Source organism: Pholcus phalangioides, unplaced genomic scaffold (genome assembly GCF_987345545.1).
Source record: "Pholcus phalangioides strain wild (caught in Gottingen) unplaced genomic scaffold, Ppha-v1.0 ptg000001l_1, whole genome shotgun sequence".
Lineage (NCBI taxonomy): Eukaryota > Metazoa > Arthropoda > Arachnida > Araneae > Pholcidae > Pholcus > Pholcus phalangioides.
This window is the reverse complement of record NW_028301594.1, coordinates 13,337,197-13,361,206: the sequence shown is the minus strand read 5'-3', so window position 1 is coordinate 13,361,206 and position 24,010 is coordinate 13,337,197. Positions and strand designations below refer to the sequence as shown.

The window sequence follows — 24,010 nt, the reverse complement described above, 5'->3', positions numbered from 1 at the left end:
GGTCTTAATGTACTTACAGTTTATCAAAAATTTCGAAAATTACTTTGCATCATACATGCTCAACCCATGGCGTCATATGATGTGGTCAGCGAATTTTAATTTAATTTTGAACTAAGCAGTATATTTACACTTTGGTATACACAGGGGACCTTCAGGGAACACCATGGTGCTCCTGAGCAACTGGTTTAAGATGTTTGATACTAAGTCTTTCATCCTCAATTTCCTCATCAACCCCTTTTTCAGAAAAAAATGAATTCCTTTAATTCCCTCCCTGAGCCAACTCATATGATCCTATGTTGTATCTAACTTTTTTACTGCCTCTCAGGTAAATTTTATTGCCCCCCCCCTTCCTCAAAGGAGCGATATCTCCGCAAGGTACCAAAGTTTTTCACATTAGATGAACCTTTCCTTGAATGTTTATTAGTTGGATATTAGTTCACAACTTTTAACTTGCTTTAGGTCCTTGCTAGAAGAGGCATTTGTAGGTGAAGGTACGACAGTACTATACTTTATTAATCATAATTAATTTCATTGAATATAATTGAATTAATGCAAAAAATAATCATGAATGTGACCAATAGAAAACCAATTATCAATTTTTTCTTTATTTGTAAAATAAAAATGAATAAGTGAAACTATATCAATGATTCGCATACAGTATTCAACATAGGTAACTGTTAATCACATGACTCTAATAGATGAAATGTGAGAAAAAAACAAAACTAGACACACCTTATTCTATAAGCTCGTTGATAAACTGTTCTTGGTACAATTTTCTGCACTAACCTATATTCAAAAACAATTATCAATGTACATTAGCCTCTTTTTACTTTTTAAAAAAACTTCTCAAAGTATATTTTTATACAAAGGAACTAACACAGTTTTCATTCAACTTCGCAATTCAGTGGAAACTGGAAAAAAAAATGGTCTAAAACGGGTCTTCAACATATGGTTCGCAGGCCACGTGTGGCCCTTGAAGTTTTTTGCAGTGGCCTGCCGAGGGCTTACATAGTTACAGAATTTGAATAAATGCTGGGGAAAAAACCTCAATATCAAGAAATATGTTCCAGAATTGGTGAAAGAAATAATTTCAAATTCACTTTCAGAAAACATGAGAGAAATAATTTCGGAATTAATGAGAAATGATTTTGGAATAATTGGAAAATATAATTCCAGAATCAATGAGAAATAATTTCAGATTTAGTGGCAAAAATATTTCCAGATTCCTGAAAATTCATTCTTCGAAAAATATTTCCAAAACTATTGAAAAAAATATTTTCAGAGTACTTGAAGTTTTTTCAGAATTAATAACAATTAATTCTGAAAAAATATTAATTCTGAAATATTCATATTTTATAGAAAAATAATTTCAGAATTTTTTGATGAAAACTCTTATTTAATTTTAAAAAATTCAGGATGAATGAAAATTCATATGCAATGAAAAAATAGTTTCGGACTAAATAAAATTCTTAAATATGACTCCCTGTTTTAATAGGAGCCATTGGTCTTATTAGGTTCACCAGTTAAGATGTCGCCGTGTGGATCTGAATACTGCAATATGACTTGTTGGCCTTCAGGTTTCATGGAAATTTTTTTGCTCCACAGTGTCTAAAAGGTTAAAGACCCCTGCTTTAAAACCTGGGTTTTAAAGTAACCTCCTAGTTACAATATGGCAAACCGTGCGTGCAAAAACTTGTTTCGGCCAAACCTCAGAAACATTTTTGAACAGAACTGTGGGTGTAGAAATACGATCACAATTTTAAATATTTCCTTCGCTGAATACAGTACACTCATTACTGTGTTTTTATGATTCAAACATTTTCATAGTACAGATAATTCCCCCCCCCCCCACATCTTTATAGACAATTAATGTAAAGAATTATTATTTAATGTGTACATCTCATTAAATACTGGAAGCAAAATTTCTATGAAAAGACAATTTCTCAGCAGATTCGAATAAGAAGAAAAATAAACCAAGCTATGTTCTAAGATTTTCTAGTTTTTGTTTGTCAGTACTTTAGAACCCATAGCTGCCAAGTCTACTGAATTTTCAAGGTCATCTCCAAAATTTCAATTCGGTCTTCAAAATTCCCAAAAAAAAATTTCAAAATCTCCTGAATTTTCACAGTAATTGGAAACTATACTTAAAAAAAATTATTCCTAAACAATTTACCAGGAAAAAGTCTGTTGCTTGTGTTTCCTCAAATAACGTCATATATTTAAAGTAAACTGTCACCATCTTGGTAGTAAAATCAATGAAATGAGATATGTATTGTGTGACTATGTATATGCGTCTCATTATAGATCTGTCTCCCCCCTGCTTTTAGGCTACTGTACGATGGCAATGTTTTTTTGACTTGAGTGTAGTAATGAAAAATCATCAAACCTCCTGTGTTAGGTGATGGCTGGTGATTTTATGCCAATTGCTGATATCAGGTTTTTTTCAGGAGGGAGGGGGGGGGGTTAATCCCTATTTCAGTGTTTCTTCAAAGTGTGCACTGGAACTCCTAGGGGTGTCGTCAATCTATGTCAGAAGCAAGCTGTTTATACAGCTTGTGTGCCTGTTCAATGCTAAAAAGTATTTTTTTATTAAAGTACTCTGAGTCGCGGATGAACATTGACAGGGGCAAGGGAGCCATGGAAAAAAGGTTTGAACCACTGCCCAACTTTTTTTTTCTCAGAAATCCCTTTTATGTTTTCCTGTGTGCAGTTTTTGTATGGAATTTGGATCCACATTTTCTCTCCCTGATTTTCATTCTCCAATGTTTACAGCTGTGAGAGAGACACCTTGATCATCTGAGCAGGGGATCTACACGCTATTGTTGGATCACGTTGGAGAAAGGGAAAAACAAAAAAACCTTTTTCAATTATTGTTTCGTCCAATCTGCGAGAAAAAAAAAATTGAAACACATTTTTTTAAATTCATTCTTTAAGCGAGAAATGATTAACTTTGTAATAGCCATAGAACTAAAGCCTCATCTCTAAGGTTACACATAAGGTTAGCAAATGAATAATCACCACTTTTCTTTCTTAACATGATAAAAAGTATACATAAAAAATTTTATTTTTATTACTTTTACAAATATTAATTTAATCTGATGCAAAAATCTTAAACGTGACTTAATCATATTTTTCAAGGTTTTCCAAATTTTCTGCACATAAATTTTAAAAAAGAAAAGACAAGAACTTTGTGACCAACCTTGTGCGTAAACATCTTCTGTTACTGGCAGTGCCACAACGGGACACATAATTCTCTGGCACATGCATTCGTACTAATTTTGTAGTTCTTATTTGCGATGAGAGCAACGAGCATTTCCTGGAAGTGAATTGAAAATTGTTACATATCAAGTGAAAGTCTGCCTGCATGGAAGACAGGTGCATCATTGAAAAGTCGATGTAAGTTTCAGTTCATTTTTGAATAACTCTTATTTTATGAAGATGTAACTCAATACATATCACTTTACCTTCATGATTGAAATCCTGCAAAGTTCATAATTACAGATCTATGTTATATTTTATTCATTTACTTGGAGTTAATTTACTACATATTTTTGTGTGCATTTAACCAAATGAATAGATTTGATTTCAGTTCAAGTTTGAAAGTTCTCCCTCCCTTCCTCCTCTTATACAGTCAAACTTGGTTAATTCGAAGTATAAAGTCACTGGGAAAAAGTTCTAATTATCCAAAATTTAATTTAATTACCCAGTTAATCTATCCTTAATCCACAAAATGGCAACAAATCGCAACTTAATCATCAACATTCACATAAGGTAATAATCATCAATTATTAAAATTTTATCATCATTTATAAAAAATTTTCCCAAATTTTAATAATTATAATATCATTGATCTTAGCCGCTAAATTATTCCACTTTCTGGAATCTCTGCTGTTTATACAGAGTACAAAATCCTTTATAACCAAGTGGAGATGCAGATGAAGTTCGAAAAGAAAATTCACATTCCTCTGTGGGGAATCAAACCACCAACCTCTCACTCTCCAGGCGAGTGCTCTGCTTATTGAGCTACAGAGGAGAAATATTTTTTTTTTCCCTTAGAGCAAGCGGTTCTCAACCTTTTTTGACTCACCGAGCCCATTTTTAATTAAAAAATTCTATGGCGGAACCCAGTAGGCTAATTTTTTGATTACTCATCATAGTTACTGATTTATTTTTACTTTTTAAAAATATTTATAATTTTCTCTTTCTTAATTTTACTGTTTTTTTATTTTTCTCGAGCAGCCACGGAGCCCCTGTAGGTTGCACAAAGAGGCCCCAAGAGCTCCGCGGAGCACCGTTTGAGAACCTCTGCCTTGGAGCATATGAATGAATGTTGAACGGGACTGTGCATCGGCAGCCTCCTAGCTCAGCTAATAGCTCTTATAACGTTAGCTTTTAGCTGTCCATGCGCAGTCTTGTTCAGCATTCATACACATGCTCTAAGAAAAGAAAATATCTGTCCTCTGTAGCTCAACAGTAGAGCACTCACCCGGACAGCCAGAGGTTGGTGGTTCGATTCCCCGCAGAGGAATGTGAATTTTCTTTCTGACCATCTCCTCTTGGTTATCCAGGCTTTTGTACTTCAGTTCGTGATCATCCATTATGAAACTGTTTTCCAAATTTTGCTTGTCATTCTTATGCTATCAAGGAAATATACTTTCATTAACATATTACAATCTGAACTTTCCAATATTTTCCATATTCGTAACGGTGACAAAAGATTCAGATTTTGAATGTTACACCTTGATTTATAGGTTGGAAAAAATAATTGGATCTTAAGTGGTACACTGTCTCTAAGCACTCCAGCTGAACAATGTTAAAATGGGCATTAAACTATCAAAAAGAAGAGTAGAGGAAAAAGAGAATTTTTTCAAACTTTTATTCATGTTCAAAAATTTATTGTTTTCCAACTTGATCAAGAAAAGCAAAGTTTAGCTTCTTGTAGAATTTTTCCATCGTAAATTTCCTCATGCAAAAACCATGATTTTTTCCCCCTCCAACTTTGGATTATTCAAAAAAATTGGAATTAAACAAGAAATTTTAACATTAAATTAAGTAGAAAACTCAAGGGGAATTTGTAAAAGTTTGAATTATCCAAAAGTGGAATTAACCGATTTTGAATTAACCAAGTTCCACTGTATTACATTGCAAAACACCATATTTCTTAGCAAATACTGTGGGGTATCACTTATTTTTTAAAACATAATTTTGCAGATTTGCTTTGCAAACACTGATACAGAGTATACCTACCTCAATTTTCATTTCCGAAAACAGTCTTAAAAAAATTTAATATGAAAATCATATCTTTCAAATATCAACTAAATAAACAACATTTCACACACAACTGCTCAGGATTGATTCCAAACATTAGCCTTTCGTAATTTTTTTTTAGAATAAGAAAAAATAGTGATAACACAAGTTAAATTTAATCCTAAAAAGGTGCAGAGGATACGCAGATGCAGCACTTAGAATGGAGATTTTTTTTTCAATATTTATTTTTCAGATTTCAGTATTTATGTTCATGTGGGCCCAGATATGCTATAGATGAAATTTCTGTTTCTTCTTCCTTCTCTTTGCCACAAATAAGTTACACAATTATATTCATTATGGTGGGTTGTAACAAGATTTTTTGTTGGGAGTAGAGGCACAGACATAATTTTGCTGACCCTTCATTGTGAAACTAGATCATTTCATAACTGTTTGTTCTCCCCCCCCCTAAAGTTTGTCGCTCTGGGCTGCCCCCCCCCCAACTAGTTCAGCCTTGTTAATATGCAAATGAAAAATGAAAAAAATGAAAATCTCCTGGACTATACGTTTCGCATTATTTTACATATTAATATAGAACTAGATAAAGCTCATGTATTATGATTTCGAAATATTTTCATGATTTCATTTTTTAATAAAATTCCAAGATGTGTGATGCATACTTCCTTTGGCAGATGGGGCCGTCGGAGTTGTGAGTCATCTTGTCTGAACAATCTGACTGATCCATTTGCGTATCACTTCCTTCTGATTTAAAATAATTTCCATGTAGAGCTCTGTCTGCTTTGCAATGGGGATTACATTTCCCTTCCGTTGAAGAGTTGTGAGACATTTTCAATGCTTTAGGACATGTGTGAAGAAAATTATTAGATATTTGAGAAATTATGTTGAAAAATTATCAACTTATATTTTATTATAATTTCATAAATACCAAGTACCTATGTGACATCTTGATCCTGTATACTCGGGAGGACAGAGACAAACATTTCCTTCCACACACTGGCCATCATTCTGGCATGGCGGATTACATTTCACTGAAAAGTAAGGAGTCAGTTCGTGCAAAATATATAATTTTGACTATTTACAATATTCATTACTGAACAGTATATAACGATTTTGCTTCATAAAATAATGGGATCCATACTTAGAATAAGACAACCATAAATATTTTTTATGGGCATTGTACTATATTTTACCATGTATATATATTGTTTCTAGTTTTTGTGATTGCATTTGGGTGGCTGTATTTTAGAAATATATGACATCCTTATTTGTTATGAGCATCTTTTTCTCAGCCACCTCGTCATTGAGCATTTTGCCTGTTGTGACCTTGTATTTGCATTCTCAGTTATATACAGTCGAACTTGGTTGATTCAAAGCTCAAGGGGACAGCAAAAAAGTTTTAATTATCCAATTCCTAATTATAGGATAATTAAATAAGTTCACAAAAAATCAAAAACTCTCAATAATTATAAAAAATGTGTTGAATACTACCACATTACCATGTCAGTTTTCTCGTTATTACAACTAGTGTTTTGTATAGAAAGTAAAAAATATTGAAAACTATATACACTGCTGGCCACCGTAAATGCAACACCCTGAGGGAAGCATGCAAATAATATGAAATTTACAACATGCATTAGCGGAGGTGAGATATGCAAATGATTAGAATTTCAGCGCAGACGCACATCACGTGCGCCTGTGGCGCCACTTCAAAGCGCTATTTAAGTCTTGGAGATTTCGACGATTAGAAGTATGGCAATTGTGTTTTTTTCAAAAAAACGATCAATTATGCCTCGTAGAAAACAGCGATCATCTTTTGATCAAGTATCCGAGTTCGACAGAGGAAGGATAGTGGCCTACCGAGATTGTAGATTATCTTTCAGGGAAATCGGTAGTCGTGTTGGACGAAACCAAACAACTGTAATGCGGATATGTGATCGTTGGATGCAGGAGGGTACGATGGACCGACGTGTTCGATCGCATCCACCTCAGTGCACCACTTCACGTGATGACAGGCGTATTGTGCGTATGGCAGTGACGGATCACTCAGCCACATCACGAACCATAGCACAGCACATTCAGTCTGTACCGCATCATCCAGTGTCTGGGCGTACCATTCGACGCCGTTTACAGCAGAGTGGTCTGTCCGCAAGACGTCCATTGCTTCGCCTACCCTTGACGCAGAACCACAGACGTCTCCGCCGCCAATGGTGCGATGGAAGAAGGATGTGGACAGCACAATGGAATGAAATTGTCTTTACTGACGAGTCACGCTTCTGTCTGCAATACCACGATGGTCGGATTCGAGTCTGGAGACACCGTGGAGAGAGGATGCTGAACAGCTGCGTTATGCACCGCCACACTGGTCCTGCACCGGGTATTATGGTATGGGGCGGTATTGGATATCACTCTCGCACTCCTCTAGTGCGCATTGCTGGTACTTTAAAAAGCCAGCGCTACATCTCTGAGGTGTTGGAGCCAGTTGTCCTTCCTTACCTTCAGGGCTTGCCCACAGCCATATTTCAACAGGATAATGCGCGACCACACGTGGCACGCATTGTCCGAAGGTTCTTTGTCAATCGCCAGATTGAATTGCTTCCCTGGCCAGCTCGCTCTGCTCTCCGGATCTTTCGCCGATAGAAAACATGTGGTCCATGGTTGCTCAACGATTGACCCAGATTACATCCCCCAGCTGCCACACCAGATCAACTCTGGCAACGTGTGGAAGCTGCTTGGTCTGCTGTACCCCAAGAACACATTCAAAGTTTCTTTGAATCAATGCCGAGGCGTGTGGCAGTGGTGATCTCCAACAATGGCGGCTACTCTGGCTACTGATTTTGGCAGGAACCACACTTCACAGAAGTCTATAAATTTAATCATTTGATGCTTGGTCAACATGTTATCTACAAAATAAATATTGTTGCGATATCTCTTGTCTTTCTTGGTGTTGCAATTTGGGTGGCTAGCAGTGTATTTCATTAGCAAATACATAATTTTAATTTTTTTCCTTCTGGATGATCTTAAACATTGTATAAAATCTGCAAGTTGATGCAATGAATGAAAGATGCAATTTATTTTTAAGCTTGAATAGCCTTATTTTATCTAATATGTCCATAGCTTCTGCAAGTTTTGGAATATAGATTTAACATATACACACACACACGACTTTATTCCCTACTTCTGCACTGATGTCTGCATCTGTAAAGTCCACCACAATTCTTTTTTTTTTTACAGTTGAACAAGTGTAAGAACCTCGTTTGGATGTGTTGAAAAATGGTGTCAACTACATTTACATTCAAAAATAAATGAACAATAATGTTAGAGACATGAATCTCCAACACATATTACCCAACATTAAACTTGGATTTCAGCAATCCAGATTTTAAACATTTCATTTGTGGAGAAGTTGATTACCACCCATACACACAAGCTTTTGTATCTCCCTGAGTAGTAGCATTTGTATCTGCCATTGGCAGGTTCTAATGAGGTCAATGAAGATTCTGTGAAACTTCACCTGCCCTAGGATAGACAAAATCCAGTCTGTGAAACTGGTTATGAAATTACTGCTTCTTACGTCAAGCCACTGATGTTTTAACATAGGCTACATGTTAGTTTCTGAAAAAAATCAGAATGATGAAATAAAGAAAGAATAAAGGACTATAAGTTAGCCAGGAAATCTGAAAAAAAAAGACATTTTACTAGTGACACAACTGAATCAAACTTAGAATTATCCAAAACATTAAGGGAAAAGATCAAATTAAAACAGCTAATTTTTACATTAAATAGGATATGAAACTCAAGGGAATTCTTAAAATTTAAATTAACCAAGTTCTCTTGTATATCTTTAAAAAAAAATTACAGAATCTCTATCTGAGGCCTTTTTTTATATGATCACATTTAGAAAAAAATGCTCAAAACTTGTTTTAAAACTGAGAAACCCTGTTGTACAAACTGATAGAATAGGATTAATATTTTAGCATCTCTAAAAGAGATAACTCAGAGATGAATATATATGTACCTTTTTCACATCTTCTTCCGTGATAACCATTCCTGCAGTGGCAAACATTCGGAGCAATACAACTACCACCATTAAGACATTGTGGTGTGCAAATAGCTGCAAAATATATAAGAAAATATATTAAAGACATACAATAGTACCCCAACTTAATGCCAGCAATTTGCTCCAAGACTAACAACTTTAGTGGAGGTATATTTTTCCCTGATAATGCCCCATTTCTTCCTCATTAGGAGGAGAGATGAAGAAAGATATATATGCAGGTTTTTTTTATTCATCTTTTTGATGCGACTCTCATGGAACTTTCTTTTAAGCAACTCTTTCCATTCTAAGAATGTGGCATCAAAAGCCTTCAAGATTTGCTCAGAGTGCGTCTAATTGAAACAAAAGGTATTTTTAGGATGAGATGATGTAAATGTGGAGTGACTTAAGTCACTGGGATGTAAATCAGTTATTATTTAAAAATAAAATATCATTGACTTGAAACCAAAGTCAATTGTGATATTAATTGGCCAATTAATGGTCCATAAGTTTGATAATGCAGTCTGATGAATGTATGGTCACTGCACTTAGTTATCATTCAGGATTATATTGTTATCAGAAACCCAGAGTCTAGATATGATCACATTAGGTGATGTGGTCTGTAATGAAGTTAGAAAAAATAAATGCATGAATTATAAGTTTCAGTTCTGCAAGATCCCCCATTAGGAATACAGTATATTGTGGGGGGGAAAAAAAAATCTCTTCAAAACACTTTTTTTAAACATGTGTAGCTGCATTGGGAAGCATCACTGATAGTAAAGTGATGTGGAATATTTATCTGTATTCAACTTTGTACCGAATTGGGGAAAAAGTAAAATAAACTCAGCTTATTGCAGGTATTTTTCTAATTCTTTATTTCATGTCTCTGCAGGGATAAAAAGTTTTTGATTGATTATCATATCCAGGGCTATTAAGAAAAATCTGAATAATTTTTTGTCCACTTTTCCCTTATTTTAGTTCACAGTATGCACTGTGTTGAAATTACTAGTAATATTTCAAATAGGCCCTTAGATAGGCTAAAGAATTATATTGTAGTTATAATATTATATCTTAAAGCACACGTGCGCCGTGATGTTGAAAAATGCTGATTGGAATTTCAAACTAGTACAGACTTACCGTTGAGACAGGTGGGGCCATAAAAATTAGGCATGCACTTGCACATATTCCAACGTTTACATATTCCTCCATTCGCACATGGTGGGTCGCATAATGCTGAAAGAAAAATATACTCTATATATTTGTGCATAAATAAATATTCTGCTGAATTTTCAGTTGATACCTTAACATTTTTTAACAAATTTTGCAGTTGTTTATGCAAGTTGATGTGTAAAAATACAGCCATCAATAATCAGGTTCCTTCAGATTTCTGGCTTCAGTTGTTGGTTTTTTGAGTGTCAGCCTTCATTGATGAGTTTTCTTGTGACTTTACTAAGCATTGGTCATGTCCCAAAAGTTCAGTTGACCAGTTGCACTGAATCGCTCAAGTATTTTAATTAAAATGTGTGTGAACATGATGGTGTATAGGTATGAATTAATATAAATGTTAGTTTTTGGTAAATTGGGAATCTTGTTCGGCAGAGACTGTTCTTGGAGGGGAAACACTGAGTCTTGATATGAAAATTATTTGTAAAGATACATTTGCTAGTAAACGTCTTTCTTGATAAACATACTCATCTTAACAAAATATAATGAAACAGACAGACACAGTATTGAGCCCCAAAATGTGTATTGTTTAATTAATAACACAATCCCTTACTTTTTCCCCAAGAGATCTGTGTAATCTGTCCAGGGAAATTGTTAATGTTAGTAAACCCATGCCAGAGCTATAGATTTTGACTGAAATTAACTGTATGCTTAAAATATTTTCTATCCTTCTATATACTGGTGAATAAAATATATGCTTACGAGTACATCCTGGCTCTGAATATCCATCTGGACATTGGCACTTATTTGGCCCAACGCACTCGCCATTATTCAAACAAGGTGGGTCACAAACTGCTGTTAAAAAAAATTGTACTTTGTCAATGAGGAATATACAAACAAATTGAATGTGCAAAAATTTCACAATTGTTTTTTTTTTTTCAATCATCTGTTCAGATAAAAAAAAATTTAGGATCGCAGAGATGATTAGTAAAATTAATCATACAAAATAGACGTACGCCATACTTATGCTTTGATTACCTTCACATGTTCTATTACTTCCCTCTTGGAGCCTGTAATGCTGATGGCATGCACAATGAAAACTTCCTGGTGTATTGACACACATGTGATTGCATTGGTCTTTCAATTCAGAGCATTCATTTATATCTGACAGAAATAACAGAGATATTATTTATCGGTAATTATATACCTGTTATTAATTATAAGAGTTATAATTATTAGTAGCAATTATAATTTATATCGGTAGAAAATATGAACCTAAATAAATGATAATTTAATAATTATACTCAAATATGTGGTAGTACAAATACATATAACTTCGAATTTTGGATATATATAAAAAACCAAAAATTACCAACCAATGCATGTTTTTGAATCTGTATCAAGCATGAAGCCTCTGTGACATCCACATTGTGTTTGGTTCCCTTTGACATAGCACAGTTGGCTACAGAAAGCAAATTTGCAAGGGTCCATCAATTTCTTGTGATGTGGGGATCGGCCACTTTTTCCAGCAGATTTTGATTTATCTTTCTTCTTCTTTGGTTTGTTCTTACCAATTCTTCTTTTGGGTATGATAAGTCTGGATGGAGGCTCAGTTACGAAGGGTATGAGTTCTTCTGCAGTTAAATTGAATGAGCTCTGCAAATACAGATTCAGGTTTAATCTTTGTGTATTCTATTCGAACAATGATTTTTAACAATTATCGAAAATGAATAATAGAAATAATACTGTACCAAAGAGAGGCAGATATGGGCGTAACAAAAGTTGGGGTTTTGACATGACAATCGTCAAAAACTGGATTAAACCGTCAAAAACCTAAATCAATGCTTTTGGATAATGCTTTGAACACAATGGGTATATAACATGATGAAAAACTTACTTTTTTGCATATTACAGTGTTTTATTTTTGAACATTAATTTATTACAACAATTAAAAATTATATGAATTACAATTTCAAACTTCTAATTTTTCAACATAAAAAGAGTTTAGAACATATAAAACATAATTTTGTGGTTTATTTATGTAAACTACTCAGGGGCCGTTCAAGTCTTACGTAAGCAAATTTCATCATCAGCTGTGCCCCTCTGAATCCTAACTCATATTTTCATAAGGGGTGGTTGATGACGTAAGCATTATCCAAACCCCCTTCCCCCTTGTCATCAAAAGTCAGCGAATCGGAAACCCCCTCCTCCCCATCGATGATGACGTAATACTTGAACGGCCCTTCAGTAACTTTGTTGGATTTTCTAAATGAAATATACCTGTTTATATTCAAAATTTGTGTGATAGAGAATCTGGGTTAAGTTTTCATTCTTACTTTTGCACTAAGAATAAGTTACAGGAGTTTTACTTGAAGCATTATATATGTAAGCCAGCACTGCCAAATTAAAGAAACCAACTCAGTATTAAAACAGTCAAAAACTTATTGTCAGTGTTGTAGAATAGTTTTTTTAACCTGCTACATGTATAAAATACCAAAACACTTATTTTTATACAGATTAAAGTGCTTTATATTTTGAATTATAATTACTGGGAAAATAAAAACTATTTTGATATTTTAAATTTTCTGATCTGTCCAAAATGTTATTCCATATAAAAATTCTCTTGCAGCATCTGTTAATAAACTAATTAAACTCATTTATTTTCACCTAAAAATGTCTTAGCTCAGGTTGTAAAAATCCAGAGGTTTATAGAGTATTTTCAATCAAAGCAGAGCTTGCAGGACTTGATACCCAAAGCAATGTTTTGCATGTTTAGATACAGCTTCAATTGGAAAACCATTGCATTATAAATGACAGTAAGTATACCATATTGCATGTAAAGACAGAATTTCAGTCATTTTAACTTATCTCTACACTTCGGTGCTTGTAGGTTATACTATTTCAATGCTTTGTAACACATTTGTTTTCTCATGATGCACCAAAAAGTCTGCTCCGGCTGACATCATGAAAATGAAAAAACACAGAAAGCTATCTGCTGACTAAGTATCACATTTCAAATGATGAAAAACTTATCTTAAAATATTTTTTACCAATATTTTTTATAATTAAATGAAAATTTTCCCCAAATTTTCTTTTACATTTGTGACATTTGGAAAAAACAGGTGGCTACTGTGGTTGTAGGACTTGAACCAATCAAATTTTTTGTTGAAAAAGGGAAAATATAGCTATCACATGAATTTTCTTTCAAATCAATTGGAATCGTAAATTAATCCACAAGTTAGATTTATTCTCGGAAAAAAAAGATGAATGTTTTTATTAAATGTCCTTCCAGTGAGACTTCTAATATTTCTGAAAAATACATGTTCTCAACATGTATAGTTCTTTATCAGTATTTCAAAACGTATAAAAATGTCTTCCTCCTAGCATTAGGTAATCAGAGGAAGGGTTGATCATAATATGAGGGAGTCAGAAACCTAAAGAATCCAGATTTCTTGGTTGGAAAATCAAGCTGCAGTAATGTTTTATCTAAAGACTTGGCTTTAAGAATTCAACTCATTCTCTCACAAAACAAAAACAAATTATAAATCTGTGCTTCCCCATAAAATTGACAAAAAGAGGAGTGAGAAACACAAATAAAAAATGGAATAAAAATGTGATTGACAAAAATAATTATTCAGAGTATCAGTGCTTGTCCAAAATGAAAATGAGCAACCAAAATAGATGGAACATGTTGCAAGTGTCAAGTATAAATATCAAATTAGTGCTGGAATAGGTAAAATGCAGCTCTTAACATTGCTAAACTTAAATTAAATTTTGAACAAACTCTTTGTTGCTAACTGTATTTTATTTATCAGCAGGTAAAGAAGTAACATAAGAATTTGATTTTTAGGTCTACATTTAGTTTGTAATTTTTGTCCAATTTTGCGAGAATGTTCCGTATAATTTTTAAATATGATTTTTTCTGAATCACACTGTGTTATAGAAGAATAAAATACGGAAAAATAAACTGTTTGTTGATCTTGAACGAAATGTTCAGCTCAGTTTTCCTAACAAAGGTGCTGAAATAATTATAAATTTGAAAGGCTAATATAATTTTACCAATCAAAATTTTAATACATACAAACAAACTGTCATTTTTGAACGAGTTAATATTTAAAACGTCTGCACAATTTAACTCGCACACTAGAGAATCTCCCATATCTAAAATAAAGGGAGCTCAACAAACTTGTTAGGCTATGGTTAAATATCTCTGTAGAGCTGTAAAAATGGATAATGGGCGTCTTTGAAGCTAATAAAGAGCAAAACATAGATTTTTCAGTTGACACCCACTGCAAAAACGTATTAATCAATAGTAGATATTTGTTTTACTTAAACAGAATTAGCTCACACAAATTATTTGTGCTATTTCTGTGGTCATTGACCTTGCATATTCCATCTGTCCACATGTATATCTGATAATTTACTCACATAAAAACTTTATTTCGGTTGTTCTGGTTACAGGAGGTTTTGCTATAACAGATAAATAAAGTGATACACACCTCAAGTTTTTAAATGAATCCACAAATATGATTATTCAGATTAAAATATTTTTCTGACTCACCTCATCACCACTTCCTTCGAAGTCAAAGCAGCCAGCAAAATCAATGAAGCTTAATGCCATGATAAACAGATGTATTTTCATGTTTCAAACATTCATCTCAAATATTTATGTTCAATCTCTACATTCTTTGGAACAAGAATATTATTAGTCTATTTCAATTTAGCCATTTTCAAAGATCAAATAATTAATATTCACTCATTATTTTTATGCATTCATATTACCCAATACTGATGAGGGAAAAAAAATTGATGCATGAGAGAGACCTTGGGGTGATTGTGTCATATTCATGAAAGGCATTGATCTTTCTTCGTGCTCCCTTGACTGAGGCCAAAAGCAGTGTTATCAAAATGAGAATCAAGGCCATAATATAAACAAGATAGTTTTCCTCACAAGGGGGGAAAAAAGAAAAGATAAATGTAAACAGATGAGAAGACGACTTTAAATGAATCCCTTCAAAAATACTTGATATAATACTTCTTAAAGTAATTAATTTGTGGAAGCAGAAAATGAAGTAAATTAACTACACTGATCTGAATAAATAACATTATTTTGGACTCTATACAAAAATTAATTTAAGAAGGAGAAAAAAAAAGTAAAGCTATTTCAAACAATGCATGAAATTTTTTAACTTTATTTTCCTTAAAAAAAATATAAAATAAAATCTCTCTGAAGAGCCACCATCCGGTAGAGCCTCCTACGTATTGAAGTATAGCCTTGATCAACTGATATTATGATTATGATTATGCATAGCCCAGACTAAGGTGGCTGTTTATATGCCCTTCTTACAGCTGTAACCTGACAAGTTTCAGTAGCAAAATAGAAGAGAAATGTAATGTCAGTGGGGGGAGGGGGGGGGGAAGACTTGAAAAATGGTTATCCATCAAGTGAATTGCAGTGAAATATGTGAAACAAATGTCAAAGACTGGAATTGATGCCAAGCAGAAAATTAGTTTTGTGCTCAAAAAAGACTGAAAAAAAAAAAGTTGCACATACATAGACAACCCTCTGTTTAAGGCACACTCTAAATAAGGGGATACTTCTATTTAACTCCTTAACAATCAGGGACTAGATATCTTGTTCCTGAGTAAATGGAAGAAATAGAGCTTCTTCCTTCAGACTCTCGTTGGTAATCCTGTGAAAAAAAATTAATTTTTTCTTCTTCTACCTCAGTATTTATTTGTATGGAAGGATAGCTGAGAGAGGAAGAAAGAAGTAAAACCTATTCTCATCCCCCCCCCCCATTTCCATGTATAAAAAATGCCAGTTTTTGAGATTTTTCTTTGCTAGTTCAACTGCACATCATCCAGATTTATTGCCATAACCCTGTACATGGAGGTTAAGGAACAGATGTCCTGATCTGTTTCTCTTTGAATAGAAACTCATTTAACTCTGAATAGGGGAGACACTTCTGTTGTCTGTGTAAAAAGTCTGGTTCCATGACCCAAGGGTCTCTTATTGAGAAGTTTCATTGTGTATATATTAAAACTATAGACTTGTTTCAGCTACTACTAAACCAGCATATGCACCTCATTCACATTCCTCTGCGGAAATTCTAATGAATTAATTTTGTAAGAGGATTCAATTGACTCTAATAAAAGACTTGGTGGCAAGTCATCCTGCAGACCAGAGTTGGTTTGACAAATCAAAGCTGCAGAACAAGATTAGGTAGTTGGATATCTCCAGAGGAAAACTGTCATCTAAGCAAATTTGCTTTTGATCTGGGAGATGTTATTCTTGATATCGTTAAAGATTTTCTTTATTAGCCAAGGTTCTTGTTCTGCTGTCGTTCACTTCTTTTTCTAAAAGGGGCCAGTTTTCTGAATGGTAGAAGGTGGTCTCTTTACTTATTAATTTTAAAAAAATGCACAACCAGAAAATATATGGTTAAAAATGTTTATTGCATTCAGAAATTATCAATACAATTTCACATCAATATTTTTATGAAAATGAATGTTGATTATCAAAAACTGTACAGAGGCTGTGCAATATATTTATATTGCGGTTATTATAGCTAACAATAAACAATGCAGCAAAACCACTGCCTAACAAGTTAGAAAAAAAAATTCCATCATTTTAACAACATTTTGGTAAGAGAGATATTTTCATGCATAACACAGAATCATAGTAAGTTTCTTTGTTAACTGGTGTGGAAATTCTGTGTGTAACTGGCGTCTTGGGGTCATTTTGAAATCAGCAAATATTAATGCATTTTAAATATCAACAAAAGAAATTTTCGTAAAAGCAATGGGTTTTTTAAATGACTCTATTCATCTAACAATCAAATCACTAAATAATTTTTCAAATTTCTTTAATTATTTTTTCAAAAATGGTCTCATTAAGACACATTCAAAAAAATTGGACGGATACATCACTTAAAACTTTTTGAATGCAATTTTCATGATTTAAAAAATGAACAGGTATGATTAAAATATACTCAGAAAATAAAATTTATGAATTAAAATATTTGCTATATTTTCACAAGCATTAAAATTAGTCTCATTCTAAGTCGGTAACACAATACTATGACATATTGATCACACAGATCTTGCATGCAATTCACTAACAACAGAATCCTCATGATCACCCGATATTTCACCCATTAATTTGAAACCATTATCGAGAAAACTGGTGCTCTTCCAATACACTATTTTGATATGAACACTCCACCCGTCAGACAAAAAAAGACTCGCAGGTACCGTGGTGGGGGTCATTTTGACCCCATGGAAACTTTGATCAATGAGGGAAAAAAAGTCGAAAAACATCATAAATTTGTGAAACACATGTAAACAACTACCTTGAAAGGAGCTGAAAATAAGATGGTTCAGATGCATTTCTTTCTCAAAGGGTGGAGATGAAAAATTCATGGGATTTGAACCCACAACGCCAGTTAAGGGTTAATATCAGCACTTATCAACATCTATCTCAAAGCACACTTGAAATATTTTATGATACTCTATGCTACACCAAAAAAAACTATTATTCTATTTTTGGATTGACCTTATTTCTTGGTATAATCTCTGCTGTAAATAAAATTATCAACCTTATAATTAATCTAACCACAAAAATAGAATTCAGCAGAAACATACAGTTGAGAAATTTTTGTCTTTTTTCTTGAATTAACCAATTTTTCTCTCTTCAAAAATTGGTTAGATCAGATATTGCCATATTAAAATAACTAAATCCATTCAAAAATAACCAAAGTCCTTCCCATAAAAACATTTTGTACTCAGCTAATACATTGAAACACTGAGTTTAATATGGAAAAATAAACTAAAGAAATTGTTTTTACTAAAATAAAGTTTTTTCTGCAGCCTTAACTACCCATCAAAAAAGTACGAAACTTTTGCTACATTTCAATGAAGGTTGGGGAACAAAAAAAATTCAGATATTTATGGCTAGGGAGTGTTTTCAATCAGCAGATTTCAATTATCAGAAACACTCTTTTCAAAGCCTTGGGCTATCATTAACTGTGGAATAGATGTATCTCATTTACAAGCCATTTCCTATGCAGGGAGTCCTGTAAGTTCTGATGCTGTCTTTATCTCATTAATCATTTGTCGTAGCGGTATGGTTCTAATTCAAAAAATACTCAAAATGGGTTCAGAAATAATCCTATACCAGGTTCAAGAGTGAACATTTGTCACAAAATAAAAAAAATCTAAACTTTCATACAGTCCTCCTCTACTCTAACTTCCAATTAGAAAGTTGCTGCTCTCTTTCTTCTGAGTCCAACAAAAAATTCCACCTGAACAAGTGCAATATTCACTTAGATATTCAAATTCAGAAATCTGAGAAAATTTGGGAAAGGACAGCATAAATGGGGGAACACTGTCTGTTATTTTATGCTGTTCTACAACTTTTCTCTGATTTTTGAGCTCAAATATTTTATTGAACATTGCAGTTACAAAAATGGGATTTATTTTAGGTTCAGAAGACATGGGCCACCACTTTCTTATTGGAAATTAGAGGACAGGGAGTACCATATAAAAATTTAGATTTTCAATTTTGTGACATAGTATTTTCAGTCTCGAAACTGTACAGAGTGATTCCTGAACACATTTTAAGCATTTTTAAATTGGTACCATACTTCGAGGAATGATTAGTGAGATATAAGCCACATTATAGAACTTGCAGGGCATCCTGTATAACATTCAATTTGACATTTGTTTCATAGGGTTTTCAATATTTCATTGGCCCCTGAAGTTTATTTATTTTTTTTGCATATTCGCGAGTAATTTTCTTTTTTTTAATTTTATGATAATACAAGATTTTTTTTTTTGCATGGTGAAAAACTGATGAAATATATCACCACGGTTTTTACATTTGAACACCATGTTCTGCCAGTAATTCTTTGGTTTTTCAAGCTGCTTATTTTTCTTGCACACATGATTAAGGAATACAAGAATGTTTCGTGATTCTGTTTAGCTCATCAAATTGTTCAATAAATAATTTCAAATTTAAAAACTATAGTATGGCTGTGAAAATGAATATACACATGGAGGAATGATAATATTTTACCTGATGCAAATAAGGAACTGATGATAAAGGAAAATAAAGAGAAAGTCATGAATTCTTAACATGTTTCAACACCTTATGGGTTCTGTCTTCAGATCATATTGCAGATTTTTTTTCCTCAACAATTTCTATATTTCCAGTATTTGATTACTTGTTCTCATGTTGGAGGATGCCAAAACGAAATCAGAAAATTTTGTCTCATCTTTATGACTCCACTTCAACTATTACACACAGAAAAATCTAGGTGCCAAAACAGATTTTTCCAGGTCACCAGTGACCTGGTATTTTTTAAGTTCTGATTAATAGTAATCAAAATTATTGTCTAGAGACGACAAACAGTGTATCAAAACACATTAGAAAATCATGACTTTTTCCTTGGAATTGGACTTTATCTTTGCTTCCTTCTTTGAATATACACATATTTCATGAATTATATATATATATATATATCTTTAATAAATCAATATTATACTGTTGATGCTCAATATAACAACCCATGGTTGCCAACTTTGGAGAATGAAAATTAAGGAGCTTTTTGCGAGGATCCAATTCTATGCAAAAATAAATATAAAAGGGATTTTTCATTAACTTTGGTACAATTGTAAGGATTTTTTCCCTTTGCAAGAATGTGACATACTGCAGACCATCATCAAATAGCATCAAATTCACCAAAAATGAGGTTAAATTACCTATCATAACGACTCAAAAAAATTCTCATCAGGCCCACAATAGACGTAGACTTTATGGGACATATGGCCAAATCAATTACAGGTAATCTTGCAATTTCGGATGTTAAAAGGCTGAATTGATACTGGCTGATTGGCTAATTGTGTCTTTACCCCCAATTTTTTTTTTTTGTGATTTGATGAAATGGCAACAACTTACATCATGCTTGTGATGGTATTTCAGGGATTACAAATGGAAAAAAAAATAGTATTTTTTCCTAGTAAATTCTTTTGAAACAATTTTTTTTACAATAACGGTTAAGATTTTGGAATCATATGAACTTTTCGGGAGTCTTGGAGATTGGTGTAGAAATCTGGGAGACTTCAGTTATGACAACCATGTATCATAGCAACTGTCCCATTATAACTACAGATACGATAAGTCCCAAATGTTTTCTGTCCAATATAGCAAGCCACCACAAAGATCATTCCACTTAAAACATGTTATAGAAAGTAATCGATGAAATAGTGTGAAACAAATCAATTAAAATGGTGTAATTGATATTAAACTAAATGCAAAGCAAATTTGAATCAAAGCCTAACATATAATTAAACATGTAATATGGTTAAATAATAAATCACAGAAATGTTAGTTTTCATCCGAACTTCCTTCACTCAAATTCAAAACCTTCCTCACATTCACTTTTTTAGGCTGGCCAGAGACAGCCTTGCCTTTCCCCTTGCTTACAGCCTTGTTCTTGCCGGCATTTGTCTTGGTCTTTTTGTTTTTTGTCTTCTTAGGGTCATCACATTTTTCACTGTCACAATCTGCCGAGTTCATTTTTTGCAATGCCGACATCATTCTCTTGCTTGGAAAAAGGTTTTCTTCTTTTCTAAGGGAAATCGTAAAAAAGCTGTCCAGATGTGTTTGTCTAGTCCTCTCACTCAGACGTTTTATAACCGGCAGTAGAACCGCATCGACTTTAACCTTATTCCATCCAAACTTAGACTTTGTATAGTCCCTCAAAGCATCTAGATCTGGTAGACCCCAAGAAAATGTTTCTAAGGAATCATCCACAACTGGATTTAAATATGCATCAAAAACGACTTTATTTGGAAAGCCATTTGGAATCGGAAGTTTCTGTAACTTTGACCGGACTTTGTTTTTTGGAGGACTTGCCTGCTTATTAACAAGCGTCCACCAGGTTTTAAATTTCTCCAAAATATCAAAACCTTCTCCTCGGAATTCACTGATGATCTCTGTAGCTGTTACTGGTCCGACACCTTCTATTCCTTCGGTATAATCACTACCAGTCAACATAGCAAAAGCGATGAGCTTATTTCTATTCAAATTGAAATGAGATTGTATTTCTCTGTCTTTATAAAACTCAACAAACCTATCATGGTTAAAAAAGTTTTTGTACACTTTTGTGCCGCCGAAAAGCCATACATCACTGTCATCTGTCACGGTCCCATCTGTGACACCATTTGCATCGAAGAAAGCACACTGCGCTTCAGCTTCCATAGCACTGATGACATATGGGACACCAAAATGCCTTAGAAGTTCTTGGCATTCTTCATACATGTGCTCTTGAACTGTACTTGCTTGACGTTCCTTCTTAGCTTGTTCGGTCATAAGGACTGAAGATTCAGCCTCCATCTCTTTCAAAATTTGAGCATTCACTGCAGAAATCTCATCTTCTAAAGAAATGCTTTCAGTTGATTTTTGTGCACCGTCATGTACTGTTCTGCTGAAAATCTTAAAACCTTTACGAGAATGCTGTGAATTCAGACTAACATTTGTATTGAGGTTCTTTGTCTCATCATCTTTTGAATTATTAAGAATTTCGCTGATGAAGTCATGCTCTTTGCTCTGATCCACTTCAGAATCGGAATCGGACATCTCGTTATCAGATGCCGATTGATTCGCGGAAACTTCAAGAAAGCTCATCGACTGATCACTATCATTGCTTCTTGATGTTCCAGGCATGACTGGAGAAAGAGGTGTTGATATTTCTTCACGTTCATCATGACTTTCCTCCATCACAGGTTTCTGGTAGACCTCAATGTCCCTATCAGAATAATCGTTAATTTTACATTCAGTAGATTTCATTATTTTTTCTTTTGATGGATAATAATTTGAGTCACAAATGTCACTGTGCATATCAGCAGATACGTTTCCAATTTTAAGTTTTTTTGGACTACAAGATGTAACAACAACATCCTTATCCTTAATATCACCTTTTACATCTAATGATAAATGTGTTGTTGTTCCACTGCTAGCGGGGACCATAACTTCCTCACTGTTAATTTTCTGAGTCTGAGACAAACGTGGAAGCTGACTTTCAGCTGAAGGTTTTGATTCATCAATAGAAACATTACTGGTTCTCACCTTTTCTTTTTTCTCATTTATCTTCGATACTTCAGAATCATTTTGAGTTTCATCGATGTCCTCAAATTTTCCAACACTGTTAGACAATATCTCATTAACTTCATCCTTTTTTCCAGCACTTTCTTCGTGAGTAGAATTTCTCTCTTCCTCGTAATTTTTATTCTTAATAACAGATTTCTTACTGGTCTCGGAATCAGTTAATTTTCTCTTCAAATATACATAATGGGAGTTTTCCTCAGACATGATTTTTGTCGGCTCACCAACTATATGGTCATCCGTATACATGCTAATGATGTCAGTGCAAAATGTTTTGTTAGCATCTTTATTCACTTCCTCGATCTTGTTTTTAACTTGCCTACGCTTCAATAGGCTCTGCATTTGATAGGACGAGAACTCGTCCGATTCTTTGGGCAGTCGTTCGTAGTAATCCCAGTTCCTATGTCTCCTTATCTCTTGGAGAGTAGCCAATAACTCTTGTTTAACGTGCGCTGGCAGCTCCTGGAAGTCATTGGACTCGATGTCCATTTCGTCGAGGTATTTGATGTCCTCTTTTGTCAAGTGATCGTAACGTAATTCGAACCGACCGCCGATACCGTTCCCTTCGTCACTTTTCAAGCTTTTCTCCAGTGGAGGCAACACAAATATATCGTCTCTCGCCGCGATTTTCGTCAGCACGGCCTTTTTCACGGGGCTTCTAGAGTTCGTGTTCACTTGCTTACTGGCTAGATAGCTGGCCATCATCTTCAACGCCGCGTCTCTGGATATGGATTTCATCGCGGACCGAGTTTTGCGCCGGTTGATGACAGTTTGTCTCTTGAGTTCCGGGACCGCCCCATCGAATACTATGATGGGGCGAATCTTATAATATAACAACTTACAAAGTCGGCTAAATAAACTCAATAGATGGGCGTTAGCGACGGATCCACCTTGAGCATCTCGATATCCTTTGATGGCTTGATTAAGCCATATACTTATATCAACGGCTAGAATCTTGTTTTCCAATGACTCCAAAGTGACGGGTCGGCCTACGGGACCTAATAACTGCCATAATCCTAAAACACCCATAGCTATAAAGGCATTCAAAATAGACAAAAACAAGTGAAATCTGAGAGATGTTTGTTTACATCTATTCTACAAGTCAAAAAGTTTCAGGTCACTCGTGGCGATTGGGACTTTTCATCACTTGGTGGTATTGCCACCTGCAGAAGTGCAAAAGACACTGCCACTGAGCTATAAGCACTGAGCTAGAAGCAAACTTTCCTTATATCTCAGTGGCTAGTAAACTTTACTTATAGCCACTGATCTATTTCATTATAAGTAAACGCTAAGGTTTACTTATAGCTCAGTGAAAGTAGCCTAAAGTATTCGAACTTGTTCTGCCATCTATGAAACAACATACAAAGTGGATGGTGATC

At 34.0% G+C, this 24,010-nt stretch overlaps 2 protein-coding genes across 3 annotated transcripts; both read right to left on the bottom strand.

The window, feature by feature from the left end:
• Positions 1-585: 585 nt before the first annotated feature.
• Positions 586-15,321, bottom strand: LOC149089912 (uncharacterized). Of its 2 annotated transcripts, XM_089230951.1 has the most exons (11): positions 15,245-15,311; positions 15,024-15,148; positions 11,839-12,118; positions 11,501-11,626; positions 11,225-11,317; positions 10,436-10,531; positions 9,281-9,376; positions 6,198-6,293; positions 5,925-6,099; positions 3,200-3,316; positions 586-786 (listed from the first exon to the last, which is right to left on the bottom strand). In XM_089230951.1, exons 2-11 carry the CDS (start codon positions 15,102-15,104, stop codon positions 723-725), a joined length of 1,224 nt encoding a protein of 407 aa, XP_089087077.1. In that variant the 5' UTR covers positions 15,105-15,148; positions 15,245-15,311; the 3' UTR covers positions 586-722. The 2 variants fall into 2 exon arrangements, with proteins under 2 accessions (XP_089087077.1, XP_089087086.1); XM_089230960.1 differs by having other exon boundaries at positions 15,024-15,321.
• A 1,581-nt stretch (positions 15,322-16,902) lies between these two features.
• Positions 16,903-23,748, bottom strand: mus201 (rad2 superfamily protein mus201). Its single transcript, XM_089230938.1, has one exon. It carries the CDS (start codon positions 23,658-23,660, stop codon positions 20,853-20,855), a length of 2,808 nt encoding a protein of 935 aa, XP_089087064.1. The 5' UTR covers positions 23,661-23,748; the 3' UTR covers positions 16,903-20,852.
• Positions 23,749-24,010: the final 262 nt, after the last annotated feature.

Excerpts from the sequence above, each read along its gene's own strand:
- mus201 (XM_089230938.1), bottom strand. The coding sequence starts at position 23,660 with ATGGGTGTTTTAGGATTATGGCAGTTATTAGGTCCCGTAGGCCGACCC.
- LOC149089912 (XM_089230960.1), bottom strand. The coding sequence starts at position 15,104 with ATGAAAATACATCTGTTTATCATGGCATTAAGCTTCATTGATTTTGCT. Across the intron at positions 12,119-15,023 it reads TCGAAGGAAGTGGTGATGAG|AGCTCATTCAATTTAACTGC; the intron begins GTGAGTCAGAAA and ends CTGTATTTGCAG. Across the intron at positions 6,294-9,280 it reads CGGAAGAAGATGTGAAAAAG|TGAAATGTAATCCGCCATGC; the intron begins GTACATATATAT and ends CTTACTTTTCAG.